This window comes from Ictalurus punctatus, chromosome 29, assembly GCF_001660625.3.
Source record: "Ictalurus punctatus breed USDA103 chromosome 29, Coco_2.0, whole genome shotgun sequence".
Taxonomy (NCBI): domain Eukaryota; kingdom Metazoa; phylum Chordata; class Actinopteri; order Siluriformes; family Ictaluridae; genus Ictalurus; species Ictalurus punctatus.
The window spans coordinates 14,410,682-14,428,972 of NC_030444.2; the positions used below are offsets into that span (position 1 = coordinate 14,410,682).

The 18,291-nt window shown below is 39.0% G+C and overlaps 1 protein-coding gene across 15 annotated transcripts in view; it reads right to left on the reverse strand.

The window, feature by feature from the left end:
* The window catches only part of LOC108260491 (neurexin-1a), a 284,791-nt gene that overhangs the window by 261,802 nt on the left and 4,698 nt on the right, over nt 1–18,291 (reverse strand). For 7 of the 15 annotated variants that reach the window (XM_053677451.1, XM_053677445.1, XM_053677444.1 and 4 more), the window contains exons 3-4: nt 8,667–8,684; nt 4,137–4,166 (exon numbers count right to left, since the gene is read on the reverse strand). The exons of 5 other annotated variants lie outside the window; for them this stretch is intronic. In XM_053677451.1, coding sequence (XP_053533426.1) covers nt 4,137–4,166; nt 8,667–8,684 — 48 coding nt within the window. The remainder of the gene's footprint in view (nt 1–4,136; nt 4,167–8,666; nt 8,685–18,291) is intronic. 3 more of the 15 variants (XM_053677456.1, XM_053677446.1, XM_017460836.3) reach the window with 1 other exon arrangement.

An 18,291-nucleotide genomic window follows, 5' to 3' on the forward strand; every position in this document is an offset into this window, starting at 1 on the left:
GCGCTGAGTCAGCAGTGAGACCGAGGCTCCTCCTGGTTCTCCTTCTGCTCCTCTAATGTACCAGAGGAGAACCGGCGAGAGGCCAGTTCAGCTCCAGTGAGGCAGATTCTACAGATGGCAAAACCACTTCATCCACTATATATAACTTTATTAAAAACTCTCTCTCTAGCTTAAAATAATGAAATCTCTGAAATGAATGTTTCCATTTTTTTATTATTATTATTAAAAATACGAGGAACTAATCTCTGGACCGAAGTTTAAAAATAGAAAACAAAATGGGGGAAGAAAATATCATGAGCCAGACTTGCAAAACTAAATAACAAAACAAATAAAAAAATAAAATAAAAAAGCACTCCTGCAAATCCAGAATATGTAACGAGGCTCAATTGACGGAGAAAAATAAAAATGAAATTAAATGTCTCCGCCAAACCGTCTCTGAAAATTGCATTCAGTGCCAAGAACATTCACTTAGCAAATCATGTCCCGAGGCTGAACTATCAAATCCAACGCCTGTCATTAAACTCAAATTTACTAAAGCATATCGACCCGCGTGCAGCTTCTACGGTGACGAGGATGAACTGTACAGACGTAGCAGAAGAGCTGAGCGCGAAAATAAAACGCTTTAAATCATCACCCAGGCTCTGGGTGCTCTGGTTCTCAGATCTCAAAGCCAGGAACATTCTGCATTTTATTCATGAAGTTGTATTGCATCATCCCGTCTACATCACCAGCAGGCTCGCTAGCTAGCTAACTTCATCCCGTCTACATCACCAGCAGGCTCGCTAGCTAGCTAGCTAACTTCATCCCGTCTACATCACCAGCAGGCTCGCTAGCCAGCTAACCTCATCCCGTCTACATCACCAGCAGGCTCGCTAGCTAGCTAGCTAACTTCATCCCGTCTACATCATCAGCAGGCTCGCTAGCTAGCTAGCTAACTTCATCCCATCTACATCACCAGCAGGATCGCTAGCCAGCTAACTTCATCCCATCTACATCACCAGCAGGCTCGCTAGCTAGCTAGCTAACTTCATCCCGTCTACATCATCAGCAGGCTCGCTAGCTAGCTACCTAACTTCATCCCGTCTACATCACCAGCAGGCTCGCTAGCTAGCTAGCTAACTTCATCCTGTCTACATCACCAGCAGGCTCGCTAGCTAGCCAGCTAACTTCATCCCATCTACATCACCAGCAGGCTCGCTAGCTAGCTAACTTCATCCCGTCTACATCACCAGCAGGCTCGCTAGCTAGCTAGCTAACTTCATCCCGTCTACATCACCAGCAGGCTCGCTAGCTAGGCAGCTAACTTCATCCCGTCTACATCACCAGCAGGCTCGCTAGCCAGCTAACTTCATCCCGTCTTCATCACCAGCATAAATTTGTGTAAATTTGAAAACTAAACTTCCTTTAACAACATTCCCTCTTGATGCTCAGAAAGAATTAACGCCATGCTACACCGTGGGTTGGCCATAATAAATAACTTCATACAAGGTTTCAGGAAGTCTGCATAACTTTAGCTGTGACGTACGATGCAATCAATTATTATATTTGATATACGACACAACGTCTTTACTTATAAAGTGAAACAAAATATATAAATTGGAAATACAAATTGGATATTTCGCATTATATATTATAAGTGAAAGAATTCATGGTCAGAGACGAAATCGAACGGGATTTCCTAAATAATCATCAACCGACTCGACTCTATTGTTTTCTCAGCCGCTAATTATCCTAAGTGGGAAAAATTGTTGCCTTTAACTGAGAATCACTGGGAAGCCATTTGCCGTATTTTTTTTGTGCAAAACGGTCTTTTGGGAGCGGAGCCGAGAGACATCTTGTGCAGCCACTTACCTTCAGTGAAGAAACACTCAATTCTAGGGAAAAATGACTCATTTTCCATGCTGAGATGGGCTCCCTGAAAACCCATCTCTGTGATTGAGTAAGTAGTTACCAGTCCGAGCACCGGCGGGATGCATCGCCACCCGAAAGGCAATCGGCTTTATGAATAGCGCTACGTGACAAACTGTAAAATCCTCAAGCCAGAGCAAAGAGTTTTTTTCCAGAGCACCTACCTTCATTTTCTTATGCTTGGAAAGTTCAGCTCAACTTAGCTACGGACATTTTAGCACTTCATCTAGATACACAGGGTCATGAACAACGCAAAGGGAATGAGAACAAAATGAGGTTCAGTACCTTTACTTTTACCTACGAAATTGGATGACATGGTTCCATGGAGGAAGCAGAGCCCGGAGAAGGGAGAAGCAAAGGGAAAAGGGAGAGAAGAAGACACATAAGTCATTGTTGTGTAATGAGGGCAAAGTGGGGTAGATGAAGATAAAATGCAGTCATGATGAAATGAATGTGGATGAAAAGCTAGGAAAAGTGAGGATGGCGTATTCTTTCTACTGCCACATGCAATTAAACAAGGCATAATTGACTAGATTCTTAGAGAAAAGGCTTCCTCAAGGGTTCCTAGCGTCCTACCAGGTCTACTATGTTCGTTAAAGCTTGCTCTAGAGGGACAAACTGAAGACCCCTTAATGGTGGAGTGGTTTTGGATGGACCCTTTTGAGAATATGGCTTCCTGCAATCCTCAATTCTTGCAGAAGACTTCCCCCCCAAACATCATAAACTTAACTGGGAGAGACAGAGAGAGAGAGAGAGAGAGAGAGAGAGAGAGAGATAGAGAGAGAGAGAGAGAGAGTGTGTTCAAAGTGATGCTCGCGCTACAATTCCAACAATGAGCTTTGAGAACCTTCATGAACATTCAGGAATATATTGGGTCAAATCCAGACAGTTCTTAAGAAGAAAGCGTGTAACTTTTCTTAACCTTCAGAAAGAAAAAAACACTTAACTATTCAAGGAACCCTTGAGGAACCTTGTTTTAAGAATGTAGAAGAAGAATTTTTCACAATGTATTGAGCGAATCAAATTCAAAATTAGTGCCCTAGTTCAGTTAACCCAATTACTGTAGTTTCCCAAAAACGCCGTACCGTTTAACGCTGATCATTGAGAATATCAACCCCGAGTGCTCGGCTGAAACCGATTGAGAATTAAAGCGTTACATTAAAGGTTCTCCAAGGAACCATTGAGGAACCCTTTTTTTTCTTAGAGTGTAGAAGAAAGTTTTTTGTCAATGTAATTAGCAAAAATAAATAAATATAAATGCCCCAATAACAATTTCCCCAAAACGGTGTTTGAGAAAGTGTTGAATGTGACGCTCGCTTCACCATTTATCAGTGATCTTTGGGGAGCTCAGTGCCGATTGGTCGATTAAACGACGAAACTCTTGGAGGAAACAGGTTAACTATAGAACCCTAACAGGTTCTTTAGCTCGTTTCTATGACGGAACCTTTGTTTCCCATCAACGTAAAGTTGAGCTTATCTAGGACAGAGAGAGAGAGAGTGTTCCAAGTGATGCTCGCTCTACCGTTTAACAGTGCTCTTTGAGAAACTGATGGGCTGGACTACAATTAAATGCTCCATCTGACTTCCACGAACATTGATCAAGAATCATTAAAGGTTCTCTAGAGGGAAGCACCGAAGCTCCAACAATCCAAAGAACTCCCGAGGAACCCTCAGGCGAATCGTACAGTCTTGATTACAATGCTATGCTCGCTACACCATTTAATGATGATCTTTGAGAAACCTGGACCTGACGGGTCACTGAAATTGATGGGCTAGGCTATGATTTAATGCTGCGACTGACTTCCAAGAACATGAATTTACTTAAAATAACTGCTATACTCAAGAAAATTTAAAGGTTTACTGAAGGGAAGCCATTCGTGAAGCAAAGAAGCTCTGACAATATAAAGAACCCTCGAGGAACCATTTTCTTTTAAGCGTGTATTAGGACAGGCTTTTGTCAATGTAAATTCAATCCCAATCCCATTCAGTCTAAGAGGAACCATTAACAGCACACCCCTGCCCCATAGCTGTGGTTCTCTAGTTCCAAATTCTAAAAAAAAAAAAAAAAAAAAAAAAAGCAGCCCAACAGCAAAGTGGGAACTCGGTGAGAGCGCGAGAGCCTGAGCTCTTCAACTCCTTAAGTGCAGAGCAGAAGCAACGAGGCAGACGAGGAGGAAAGGCGAGAGACGAGGATGAGTGAGAGAAGGAACAGAGAACAGAGAACATACCTTGATCTCCCATCATCAGGTGTGCCAGACCTTAAAGGAAAACAAGAGCACAGTCAGCAAAGAACACAAGTGCAGAACACGGACATTCGTCTGGTGGATCAGACCGATTCAGGACGGCGGCGTTTAGGGTGGCGAGACAAAAACGGAGAAATGGACGGAACGGGCAGCTCTAACACCGCGTTCACCGTATGTTGCGCAACACGTAGCCGTTAAGCAAAAACGTGACAAGCGACATTTTGAAGTGATATTTTTTTTCTCTATGCAAATTAGGTATGACACGATAAATTAAACTGATTGGCTCGATTGATTCCTCAGACCAATCAGTAGCTAGTCATAGCTAGTCTGGGGTGATTAGCTACTACAAATCCCTTGTGGGGATGGTGGGGATCCCTAATAAATTTAGCTAAGTCATGTCAGCTAAATCACGTAATGACAGAAAACACGTGCACCGATTTTCAGGCAGGAAAATCGAGTCGAGACGAGAACACCGGCCTTAAAGGTTACCGATGTGAAACGGGGGAAGGGGGTGGAGCTTGCAGGGGGTCAGTGCTCCTACACAACTGTCAATCATTCCAGATTAATATGCCGATTATTTTTTATTTGGTAAAAAAAAAAGGAGACTTTTTGCGTATTTTTGAGCGAGAGTCATAGCCGTATACGGCGATGTTACAATGTGGAGCTCCTACGCAAAAAAACATGTAAAAGCTGGCAGGTTTGCATTTAGGATAAAAAGATTAATATATTTTATATATATATATATATATATATATATATATATATATATATATATATATACATATACACACACACATACATATGTATATTTATTTATTTATTTATATTTATTTATTTATTTATTTATTTATTTTTTCTCCGTTCTGCATTTTGACATTTCATTCTGTCTGATCCAACCTACCTGCCTCCCCCACAATCCTTTACTGTTCTACCCGCTGATTTACGGCGCAAACACGGACAGCTGGAGCCCAAATCTAATACACAGCCAGGCAACGGCGCAAAATACAGCCATCATTTTCCTCTCCATTGCACAACGTATAAGTACATTCTCACGAACAGCAGAAGTATCATGTACCATAAATGTCACGGGGGGGGTTATTACCGTTTTTACATTCTTTCAATTGACCATCTGTCCGAGCAAGTCGTTTAACATGATCCATTAGCATTAGGGTTTAGCTGTCAATCCGTCAGCGGAGGTATATTTCTTTCTTCTTTTTTTTTAGATTCTGATTGGCCAGAAGGTATTGATTAATTTTCTATAACAGCAGCTCGAACAGTAGTGCAGCTACCAATCACCGATTTATACTAATGCGCTCGTTCTAATACGCTATCGTTTCTATAGCAACAACTTACACAGGAATTATTGACGTCGTAAAAGCTCTAATGTCATAAATCGTCCAGCATTACTTAAGAAACGATGTGAATGTATTATGAAGCCACAATGTAGGTACAGTTTGAAAATAATTTATTCATTTGAAAGTAAAAATAAATAAACAAGGCAAGCTGAATAGTGTCGATTTCATAAATGAAAACCTTCATTTTCATAGTAATATTAAATAGGTCGGCTAAAATGTCTCATTAGCTTGCTAGCAGAACTTGCTACTGATTTAAATACATATGATAAAAGTGAGCCTACGGTTAGCCACCTTGCTAGCAACTTTGTACACTTGTTTGCTCAATATAATAGTTAGTTTAATATTGGCTACCTTGCTAGCAGACATAACTACAGAACGGGATAGTTAGCTACTGTTGGCTACCATTCTAGCCAAATGATAGTTAGTGTAATGTTAGCTAGCTTGCTATTAGACAATGCTACTGATTATTTACCTAGCTAGAAAGCTTGGATGCTGCCTTGCTTACACAAGTTAGCCTAATGTTAACTAACTTGCCAACAGAGCTAACTAATGGTTTAAATGACACTATATACTGTATGAGCTAGCTTCTTTGGTAGCAATGGAATAGTTCGCCTAATGTTTGCTACATTGACTATGGGGGAAGGAAATAACAGATAGCCTTATGTTAGCTGCTAGGAAAGTTGTTATAGGTAATAATTGGTTAGCTTAATGTTAGCTGTCCACTCGAGGAGCAGTAAAAATTCACGCAGTGCTGTGTTTTTGTTGTTGTTTTGTTTTTTGTGACGTTTGTGGGATTTTTTTTGTTGTTAAAACCATTTCATTACAACTCTATTGACTTGAATACGTACTATCCTGATAAATATGGTGCTAATCCAAATCTTTTAACATTTATAGCCATATAGTGAATTGCTGCTTTTATTTTATTCTCTTCTCCCAGTCTGTTCTTTTTTTTTCTCCTTCAACAGCTTCCTCGCTCAGCAATATCTGTTATGTAAAGCTCTTTATAAGTAAAAATGAATTGAATTATATTAAAGATGTCCCTGATGATGCACGCTAGACATATCAGCCCACTCGAACACAACAATCCGATAAAGAAAAAAAACTTTTCCTCCTTAACATCAGCTTTAATTTATTTATATATGTACTTTTCCCCTTTCCGTTCTGTGCCACGGATGATTTTCTCCACGGTGAATTCGGAGGAATTTACTCGCTGTTAGTTGATATGGATATCATGCAGATGGATGATTTACCTTTTCAACCTTGAAGGAGCATTTCCATCCGTTACTACGGATACGGAAACCCGACTCGGCTCTTAAAGAACGCACCGGTTCTCGTGGTTTTCTTTTCACAGAGAATGTAAAGTGTGAAAGTGTCAAGCTGAGGGCGAATGCGAGTTAGAGCTACATTCGTATTAAATGAAATTTAAATAAATCGCCGTCGCTTGTTAGAATTGTTACATAACTTTCGTGAGTTTTGTACGTCTTCATTCCAAATTACACACTGCAAAAAATATATCATAATTTTAATAAAATTTTGCTACATTTTCCCGAATAAATATATCTTGAACATAGTCATATCTTATGAAATGATTACAGAAAAAATATATATATTTATTTTATGCTTCATTTTAGCAGATAATTTTGCTTGTTTTTAGCATTTATTTATAGCAAGAACACAAAAAATTTCAAGCTTAAAATTAGAAAGTAAATATCTAGAAATAGACTTATTAATAAGTAGAAATATTAAATTAAACTGTCTACATTTAATACATTTTACATTTGTTATCATTTTTGTTCCTAGCTATAGACAAAAAAAAAAATATTTAAGGTTGAAATCAGAAAAAAATATCAGAAATATGTTTACTAATTTTATATTGATTAAAATAATTTTGCATCACAGTTTAAGCATTTTTTTTCTAGCTAGAAGTAGCAATTGTTCAAGCTTGAATGCTTGAAATATGTTTTAAATTTGACATTGGTAGATAATTTTGTGTTGTTTAAGCAATTTTCTAGCTAGAAACAAGAATCATTCAAGTTGGAAACTTTTTAAAATGTCTAGAAATTTGTTTAGATTTCCTATTAGCAGATAACACTGTATCTTTTAAGCACTCGCTCTAGCTAGGCGTAAGAATTATTCAAGATTGAAAGGCTTAATAGTAGGTTTAAGGAAGCGTAATAATTTTTTTGTTTATCATAATCCCATAATAAAAAGAAATGTTAAATTAAGTTCAATTACATTCAATATATTTTCGTTTGATGTAATTTTTTGGTTTCTTGCTAGAGTAAATGCTTCAAAGAAGCAAAATTAATAAAAATGTTTGAAATGCATGAAAATATAGTCAAGAAATATGTTGAATGATTTTATATTTGCTAGTAGCAGCTAATTCTGCTTCTTTAAAGCGTTTATTTATCAAGAAACAAAAAGTTTGAAATGTAGAAAAGTGTTAATAATTTCCCAATTGATTATAATAATCTCATAATAAAACCTAGTGAATAAATCAACCAGTATAGTAGAAAAAAATCTTTAAAATAAAAGAGAACACATGTTATATTTGCTAGTGGTGGATCATTGTGCTTGTTTATTAAAGTTTGAAATGAGAAAAACAAAATCTTGGCTTGATAATCTTGCAATTGTTTATCATAATCTCATCATTAAAAATTTAATTAAATTAAAATTAAATATTTAATCAATATTCTAGATAAAATGTCTTTTATACTGTATTTGCCAATGGAGAAAAATTGTGGGTGGAAAAAAGCATTTGTTCAACAAACAAAAACTGTTCAATCTTGAAATTAGAAATGAGGAAATGTCTCGAAGAAACAGGTTTAATAATATTATAATCATTTAGAATAATCTCATAATAAGTGGATATTGTCACTAATGCTATGTTGTTTTTGGGGGGTTTTTTTGCAGTGTTTTTTTTTTTTTTAGCTCCCGTTTATTTTAACTGGATTTGTTTTCACGTTGCCATTTGAAAATTTACATAATATCCGAAATTCGGCTACTAAATATTCTTCACATTTAAAAAAAAAAAAAAAAAAAAAAACAATGTATAAATTATACCTACCGTCCATGTTGTGCTCATGTAACATTGATAAAGCAGATTAGGGGTGAAAGTTGAGGTAAATAAGTTAAGAAGGATTAAAAATGCGGTACCCACCTTCAGCACGGTTGTCTTCTGTAAGCACAGATGGGGCAGGGAGAGAGAAAGGAAGACATTCATTAAGCAGCATGCAGACCAATACTTGCCATTGCATGTTACCATGCAAGGCACCAAACATCACATGCAAGCGCCCTGATCACCTGCTCATCTCATCACATGATCACCTGTTCTGAACTCCTGCAGGAGGAAAAGGTCGTTTGTCAAATTAGGACTCATAGAAACTGAGTGTATTAGTAGTACTACTGTGTTGTTGAATTCTGGATTGTGATTGGTCAGAAGGTGGAGATTAAGTTTTAGTATAAACTCACGGGCTTAGATTAAACAATTTACACAGGGACTTGTTCAAATAAACATGTGTAATCACTGATATTCTTGAAGTAAGGAGATGCCAGTTGAACATTTATGGAAGGAGTCTCCAGTGTTAGAGGTAAAGCTGTAACTAAGTTTAACGACATGTTCAGGATGGAAGAGTTTACGTTTTGCGGTTTCTCAGTAACATGACAAGCTGCACTTCATTTTTTTTGTCATATTAACTTGAACAGAAAGGAAATAAATAAAAGAAACTCCAGCGTCAGCCCGTGTCTCCGCCTCATCGTTAGCCCATGTCTCCACTTCAGTCAGCCCGTGTCTCCACCTCATCGTGAGCCAGTGTCTCCGCCTCATCGTGAGCCCGTGTCTCCGCCTCATCGTGAGCTCGTGTCTCCGCCTCATCGTGAGCTCGTGTCTCCGCCTCATCGTGAGCTCGTGTCTTCGCCTCATCGTGAGCTCGTGTCTCCGCCTCATCGTGAGCTCGTGTCTCCGCCTCATCGTGAGCACGTGTCTCCACCTCATCGTGAGCCCATATCTCCGCCTAATCGTTATTCTGTATCTTCACTTCAGAGTCAGCCCATGTCTCCACTTCATTGTTAGCCTGTGTCTCCGCCTCATCATGAGCCTGTGTCTCCGCCTCATCGTTATCCTGTGTCTCCACTTCAGTGTTAGCCTGTGTCTCCGCCTCATTGTGAGCCTGTGTCTCCGCCTCATCGTTATCCCGTGTCTCCGCCTCATCGTGAGCCTGTGTCTCTGCCTCATCATGAGCCTGTGTCTCCGACTAATCGTGAGCCCGTGTCTCCACTTCAGCATCAGCCCGTGTCTCCACTTCAGCATCAGACATTGTCTCCACTTCAGTGTCAGCCCCTGTCTCCGCCTAATCGTTAGCCAGTGTCTCCACTTCAGCGCCTGGCTTTGGCAGTCACTCATTATCCCGGGAGGAATTGTAGGTGGCCCTGACATTGCATTGCTGCTGGAATGTTTGTATTATTTTAGAATATTTCAATGGACAGTTATATTTCCTATTACATATGATTAACCAATAAGTTAAATGTGAGGACTATCCGGTGTAGGTATAATGTGTTCATGAAGGCACATGAATTAATCTGTTTTTAATCTTCTTCTTCCTAGCGTTATTCCCGCGCTTAAAAGCTTAAAGTCCTGGGTTGCATTACGAATGTAACATTGAGATGATAAGAAAAGAGTACTGTGGGTAAATAAATGAAAATTAATCTGAAATATTGAGCTTTATGATAAGATTATGTCCTCTAGCAAATTTCTTTCAAAAGTCACTTTCGGTTTATCAGATTCTGCACGATTGTTTTCATATTTTATATGTATTTTTTTGGAAAGATTTAATAAAATTAATTAATAAATGCTATAATATTTTTTTCACATTTTCAAAAGCATGAAAAGGGAAGATGATGTTTTTTGTAAATGCTACAATATAAAAATAATTTGCAATAATGAATTAAATATAGCAAAGGAGGAAGGCCAGAATCCACTGCAATCATCAGCGCTTGTTCACATGTAATATCACACCGTGGATGAGATATGCCATCACTTCCTGTTTGGCGACTTTGCCAATAAATTCGTTTACACGTTATCGACAAACTGTCCCACGTATCAAAAGTCGAAGAAACGGATTTGTTTAGGTTAGTTTCATGATGCTGTGATCCAAATTTTTTGACAAAAGGTTGTAGCAGAAGAAGCGGGGAAAAAACAACACTTTTTGAAAAAATTCAAAATGGCGGAAAACCCAATACGGTGGAAATGAATGTCATGATTTACGGTGCTCAGTCCCAAAGAATCGGAGGAAAGTGGAGATGTTGAGTGCGTTATTATGCAAGTTATTATTGTAAACATACCGTATGTCCAAATCTGTCCTGTTGGTGGTGCTAGAATGCTTGAGGGTTGTACTATAATTCAAAATTGCTGTGAAGGCAGCTGAGACTGTCCTCAATCACCGTGCCAAATTTCATTTAAGCATTCTTCCACAGACTATCTATGTGGAAGTATAATAGTAAGAAGAAGAAGAAGAAGAAGAAGCAGAGGAAAGCATATCATTCTACAATAGGGTGACTACAGTGCCTGGCCCCCTAGCAGTAATAAAATCCAGCACTTGGCTAGCAGTTTCAGATTTCAGTTCAGAATTTTTTTGGTGTGTTACTACGTTACATGACAGATAGGCTTGTCTACAATAATAATTGTGGTCACATCCTAAGCCAATGGTTTTTGTTTCTACTCTCTTACAGAGTCTCAGTTTCATGGCACTCTCGCACAACCTGGACTATTTGTACCAGCATGAGGAATGAGGAAATGTCTATTTTTTTTTTCTCAGCTGAAATTATAAAGCACTTCTGGATAAAGGCGTCTGCTGAAGGCACTGAAAGTAAACGTGGATCTAATTTGATCCGTCCCTTCCATCCATCCTGTCCTGAGCCGATACAGCAGCGTCTGATTTATCAGTAATGGAGTGACGTGAGTCGGCCGATCTTTGCCGTGTGACGCTCACAGATGAATGCTTTCGCTCCTCGATGGTTAAAAGCGTTCCACAGCTCAGCTTCCTCTTTATTCCTTTTACAATGCAGTTATAGAGGGGACATGACGGCTAAGTGTCCAGCCACTCTGCTGGTAATTGATGGAAAGCTGCAGCCCCGGACGGCATCTGGTGCTGGATTACAGATGCATCTGAACGTGTGTGTGTGTGTGTGTGTGTGGGTGAGCGAGTGTGTGAGCTTGTCTCAGCTTTCCCATCACTACACAATGTTCATAGGATTTTCCTGCAAATTTCACAGTTGTACTTGAAGCTCTCTAAATTTGGACTGCAGTTTCTCCAAACTGGCATTATGACATTTGTGCTCTCCTCTACAGCGTTTTTTTTTTTTTTTTTTTTTTTAAGGATAAAATGGCTTGTCATAAAAAAATAAAAACAAACATTTCCTCAGTCTGAAAGTGTCGAGACACTGAGACACTGTTAAGAGAGGAGCAACAAAAAACACTGGAGAAAAACCTGACCACAATTGTTATTATTATTATTATTATTATTTCAACTTGGACAAGCCTACTGTATCTGTCATGCATTGTAGTAACACACCAAAAAACTCTGAAACAGCAAACTAAGTACTGGATTTGATTAGTATTATGGGGCCAAGCACCGTAGTCACCCTAGTGTATAATTAGATACTTTCTTATTATTATTGCTATGATACTTCCACAAAGATAGTCTATGGAAGCCCAAAGAATGCTTAAATGAAATTTGGTACAGTCATTGAGGACCGTCTCAGCTACCTTCACAACAATTGTTTTTTTATCATACGCCCCTCAAGCACTAAATCGAATATCCATCGACAACTCAACAACGAAACCGTTAGTATTGAGGCAATGTTTTTTTTTTTTCCTTATAAAAGTTCCACAAAGGTCCGTTATAGTCATATATGAAGCTAATAATCTGACATCTACGCCAATAATCAAACCCGGTACTGCTGTCTTTCGTCTTTGAATAAACGCTAACTCATTCTTTAACATGGCCAGATGTCTCCTCTTGTGTTTGCTCCTCTGTTTCTTTCTGCTCGACCTGATCCTCTGGATAATCACTGAGTAGCTTATAGTCCTAATAACCTTAATCCCAGACGTAGCATTACACATGCTATTTCTCACGCAATATCACTGAAGTACTAGACTGATTTATTTCACCTTCACAATAAGCTTAGAGGGAAAAGAAATTGGGGGGTTGGTTCTAGAGAAGTTCAGACGTTTGAGAATTTTTTATTGTATTTTTTTTATGGATTTTGGATGGTTACAGGATATCATGTTATATCATTTAAATCATATAATCTGTAATTTACTTGTTTTTGACTCGAGGTAAAATTAACTGTCATATGGAATACATTTTGTCCCCCCCCCCTCATTTTCTCACAACATTTTTATCTAGTGTAATGCCAAAAAATTGCAAAATGTCTTTAAAATTAAAACAGATTACACCGTACACTGTGTTATTCATATCTATATTGGTATATAAAAGTCATAAATGAATTCTTATTAACAGTTTTTGTACTTTGAAGAGTAGCATTTGCGTCCAGATAATAAATAAGCAAAAATAAATAAGTAGATTCTTCAAAAAGGGAAAATGAAAAACTGTTGTGTTGGGTGTCCAAAATCATATTCGTACATAGTTAGCTCTTCCTCCAATGACTAATTCTCACATTTCCTTAAACCAATGTTCGTGTTTAGACAAAACATGAAGCGACGGCCAATTTCTCATTTGTAAAAGGTTCATAAAAACAAAAACGGATTTTTTTTTTTTTTACTTTGTATTTTTTGCTGTAATGTTTTGTTTCCTGGCAGGAATTTCATGATTTCATCCTCACCACCTGCTGCTTTAATGTTCAACACACACACACACACACACACACACACACACACATACATACACACACTTCCTCCAGGTTAGGAAAAAAACATGAGAATAAATATTATCTGGTGCGAGTATTTGGTTACATTTCCTTCGTATGGACGTCATCACTGGGAGAAAAAAATAATAAAAATGCAAAAGAAATGATAAACTGGGTGGAGGAGTGTGAACATTCATGCTGGGAAAGCAGGTGGTGTTACACGTGAGGCAGAACGTCGGTGTTGCACGTGAGGCAGCACGTGAAATGTTCTCCATGTCGTGGGCATTAGAATTCATCAAGCTGTGAGAATGCAATAAGTTTTTTTTTTTTTTTTTTTTTTTTTTTAAAAAGAAAGGAAAAAAAAGAAAGTAAGGTACAACTGATTTTGTGTTAGATGTCGAGTACGGTTGAAAAATAAATAAATAAATAAATAAATAAAGTATTCCTAGCTGTTAAGGGCTTTTAGCAGACAAACGGCACTGACTATTATTATATTGTTCCTCTGGGTGGATCACTGGACTATAAAAACACTACACAGGCTTGTGCACGCTAGGTTTTAAAACGCCGAGGTCCACCACGAAAATGATCGATTTTTACTTCCACATTCATCACTCCAGAAATTTCTGTTCTTTTCTTCCTATTTCTCCGTTTTCACATTCAGCCTTATCGGAATTCTTTCCCAAAACAAACACAGACTCATGAATAATGTGTTACAGAGCGGACAAACCTCAAGGTCACTGACAACCCGTCTTTTTCACTCAATGATTTCGACGTTGTAAATTTTTGGATGCAGTTGTTTCACAACCAAAGAAAAACAGCAAGGGCGCCAAAACTTTTACCCTCACCAAGAAATCTAAGAATATGCTAATTATATCGTATAAATATGTGTAATTAGAGACATGATCCAGGGCCACCCTGTTCATTTGGTAACCTGTGTTTGCATACTGGAACCTGATTGGCTCCTAGATGTTATGACATAATGACATCCTCTGAAAGGATCAAATCATAAAAAATAAAGATGTTGTACACAGTTTAATGAGCTTCATAGACCGTCTGTGCTTAGAAAGCAATTCTGCGTGGCTGCTAAGCGACAGTGTGCAAAAGCATTGCATCTTGAGCTCATTTAAAAAATTTGTTTTTTCTGACATCGTTGCAATTCAATTGCGTTTGAATTTGCTTGAACCTAATCGACTGAAATCTGGCAACCCGAATCACCACAGTGTCAGCTTTATATTAAGGTTTCTCGTAATTACTGAGTAAATTCAAGAAACAAGTTCTGAGAAATGTTTAAGCACACTTGAAGCTTAAAGTCCCCATGAAATAGCTTCTTAGCTGTGATTCTGTATTTCCTTTCCAAACAGGAAGTCAGAGTAGCATTCAACATCCAGTAGCATTCGAGATACGCCACACTACCGAATCTAAACGTACAAACAAGCTCTGACACACAAACTGTGATCTGAGGAGCATCTTAAATAAGCTGACCCACAGGATACATCTTGTAAATACAAATTACGTACATATATTACAATATATAGCATTTTCCAAAAAATGTCAGATTAAAAAAAAAAAAGAACTTTAAATGAAACACGTTAGTCTTACACAAAGCAGGGACTTCATTGTGTTTTCTAATTCTACTTGGATCATTACGCTTGTACAGTCTGTGAAGACCAAAAACAGTACAGTAAAAAAAAAATGTAAAGAGAATACGTCACATCTTTATTCACGTACTGTCGAAAAATCATGTAGAATGCAACAGAATAAAATTTAAGATCAATAATTAATCAATAATATAATAGAAAGTCATTCTTGTGCAGTGAAGAGTAGCATTGCTTCTCGAAGGGGGTTTTGTTGTTGATGATGTTTCAGTAAATCTTCATTCATATCTTGTGAGCGTTTCCGAAGCGTAACTTTTACACGGCGTGTTTTCTTTACAGCGAGAATACGGTACATCCTGCATGAGACTGCAGGTGGTGCGTCCGGGACACAAGCTCGTATTATTTATCGTTCGTTTCATCGTTGAATCAGTACATGGCAGTCAGTCTGATGTTCACTTTGACAGCTCCATTTAATCTCCAAGAACAAAAAAAATATCGTCAAGGATCTCCTAATCCGTCTGCGTACGAGCCGGACTGACTGACTGACTGAATGACTGACTGACACTCTCCACGTATCGCGTGGAACTTCAATCTGACTGCCAGTGAGGCAAAACGCGGCTCGGGGAGTGCCTCGTTGTCAGTTCCTTCTGATACTGCTCACGTTAAAGTCCACCATGTCCTCACGTTGCTGTGTCTTTAGACGCCGCTGTCATCTTCGGGCCCTGACAGACAAAATACTTAACACAATCTCCCTAAACCACACACGGCTGTCAGACATGGCCTCGGGCACAAATCCTGCCTTGGGATGCGCGCTGCTAGACATTCACACGTTTGCCCTTGCTGTGTTGCTTAAAAGCCTCATTTGCGTCAATGCTCTTAATTTAAAGGATGTTGGGCAAAGAAAGCTACGCTTACAGCAATGCAGTAGCGAGGGGAGTGGCTTAAAAAGACACGTGTTCTGCATTAAAACTGGCGTCTTTTAAACGTAGCGACTGTTGAAGTGGGCGGGGCCGGGCAACAAAAGCTCCACTGTTGATTATTTTCTTGTAACAACACAAAGATTGTGTAACTCCTAACAACAACAACAACAACAACAACGGGTAACACAAATCACCCAGTGGAAACGTTCCTTTAATTTTCCATCTTGCCTTAGAAATGGAAATGTATTTTATTAAACATTTCTGTGGTTATACACAATCCAGATCCAGAAGTGATGAATTATTTGCAGGTACCGATTGATCTCAAATAAAAAGAGTACTGAAAAGAAAGCTAGGAGCTAAGCTAGCTACTGTAAGTTGTTATTTCTCATGAACAGACAATCTGTGTTATTCTACGAGATTGTACACTAAATACATTAGGCTAGTTTAAGATAAAACTATATTATATGTTCATTTAAGATGACTACTGTAGTTGTACTGATATCGAGTAGCACTTTAGCAAGCTATCATTCTGCTATGAGCGCAACGGTATCAAGTAATGCGAGGCAAACTACCCGGAGTAGTTCTTCTTGCTTTTTTTCCTCTCCAATGATCCTTTGCCAGGCGTTTAAACAAAGAAACATAAATACACCAGTCAATACACAACACCACACGCTGACGGTAAAGGGAAACAGGTTTTAATGTTTTCGGATCAGCCAGGTGAGACCTCGAGAGCGTGAAAAAAAAAAATCCCCCTTCGCATTAGAAGAGGAGAGAGCGAGTGAGTCATGCTGCACATCTCCCTGATTTCTCTAATGAGAAGCTCAGAGCGAAGGCTAACGCAAACACGAGCAGTGCATCAAAATGATTGTTTCGACCAAACAAAGGGATTCGTGTGTGCGGCTGCGTGAAAGGGTGCAAATCCTTTAATCCCTCAGCTTGATCAGAGTAATGAATAAATGCTTTTAAACTATTTAATGGATAGGTCAGAATCCAAAAATAGAAGAAAATAACAAAAACAAAAACACTTCACATTCGACGGCGTCAAATCTATACTGGTGTTCAGCACGCACAGACCCGCCGAACCTGAAGAGGAATGACACGTAGGCCTGGGTTTAAAAAAAAAAAAAAAAAAAAAAAGCAGTGCATTTTCCAAATAGAGCTTTCACATATCACTTATCTAAGCTAGAATCTGTACTGATGGAAAATAACTTGGGTTTTATAGTAAGCACCAGGCACTAGGGGAGGAAATAAGTCCAACAATGACTCAATTCACCTCTCCTGACAGACCGAACTCCTTCCCGAGTCCGGGAAACGACGTTGTGTGAAATCCAACATGGCTGACAGTGCAGGTCGGAAAAGTTTAACTAGCTATATTATGTAGCTACGACACGTGAAATGGATCTGACAAAATTAAAGGTTGGGGTTGGGGGTTAAAGGTTGAGGGTTCAAGCCCCAGCACCGCCAGGCTCTGGGTTACTAATCAGAAGGTCGGGGGTTTAAGCCCCGGCGCTGCCAAGCTTCCACTGTTGGGCCCTTGAGCAAGGCCCTTAACCCCAGCTTCCTGGCATGCGGGGATATGCGAAAAAAAATTATTTTACTGTGCTGTAATGTATACGTGACCAATAAAGATTATCATTATGCTGCGTGTTCACATTTATTATGGTTCGGTAGTGCATTTAGAAGTTTAAATCCTTTCCATAGTTCTTTGTTGGAAGCTCTTGATAGCTAATGTTACCATAATTATCACACTCCGGAAATGACTAGATAACTATGGATACAAGAAAACGATCTAACCTTAACGCATAAACAAAGCATAAATTTCCAGTTCTAGATGCAGCTCCATTCTGGCACAGAAGATGGCGATAATAGTAACAGCATCGTCTCTTCACAGGGAACTACAATAGGTCTTACAGATGAGTTCTGTTCCCGGACCGCTCTCCACTAGGCTGCCGCTCTGCAGCTCTTCCAAAAATCTTCTGGAATTTTTAATGAGGGATAACAAAGACGGCTGGGTTTTTTTTCTGTAGCTACATACTCTGAGCTCTGACGCAAAACGTATAAATGTTGGCAGGTCTGTCAGTGAACATATCGTGCTGATTTGAGGAGAATTAGGAACCGGATACGTCTAAAGCTGCTCTAATTAAGATGATGCGACAGTTACTACACAACATCCCTAACCCCAACCCATCACTAACTCCAACCAAAACACTACCCCAACCCAGCACTATCCCTAACCCATCTCTAACCCAGCACTATCCCCAACCCATCCCTAACCCCAACACAACCCCAACCCAGCACTATCCCTAACCCATGGATAACCCAGCATAATTCCTAACCCAGCACAATTCCTAACCCATCACTAACCCCAACCCTACCCAGCACTATCCCTAACCCATGCCTTACC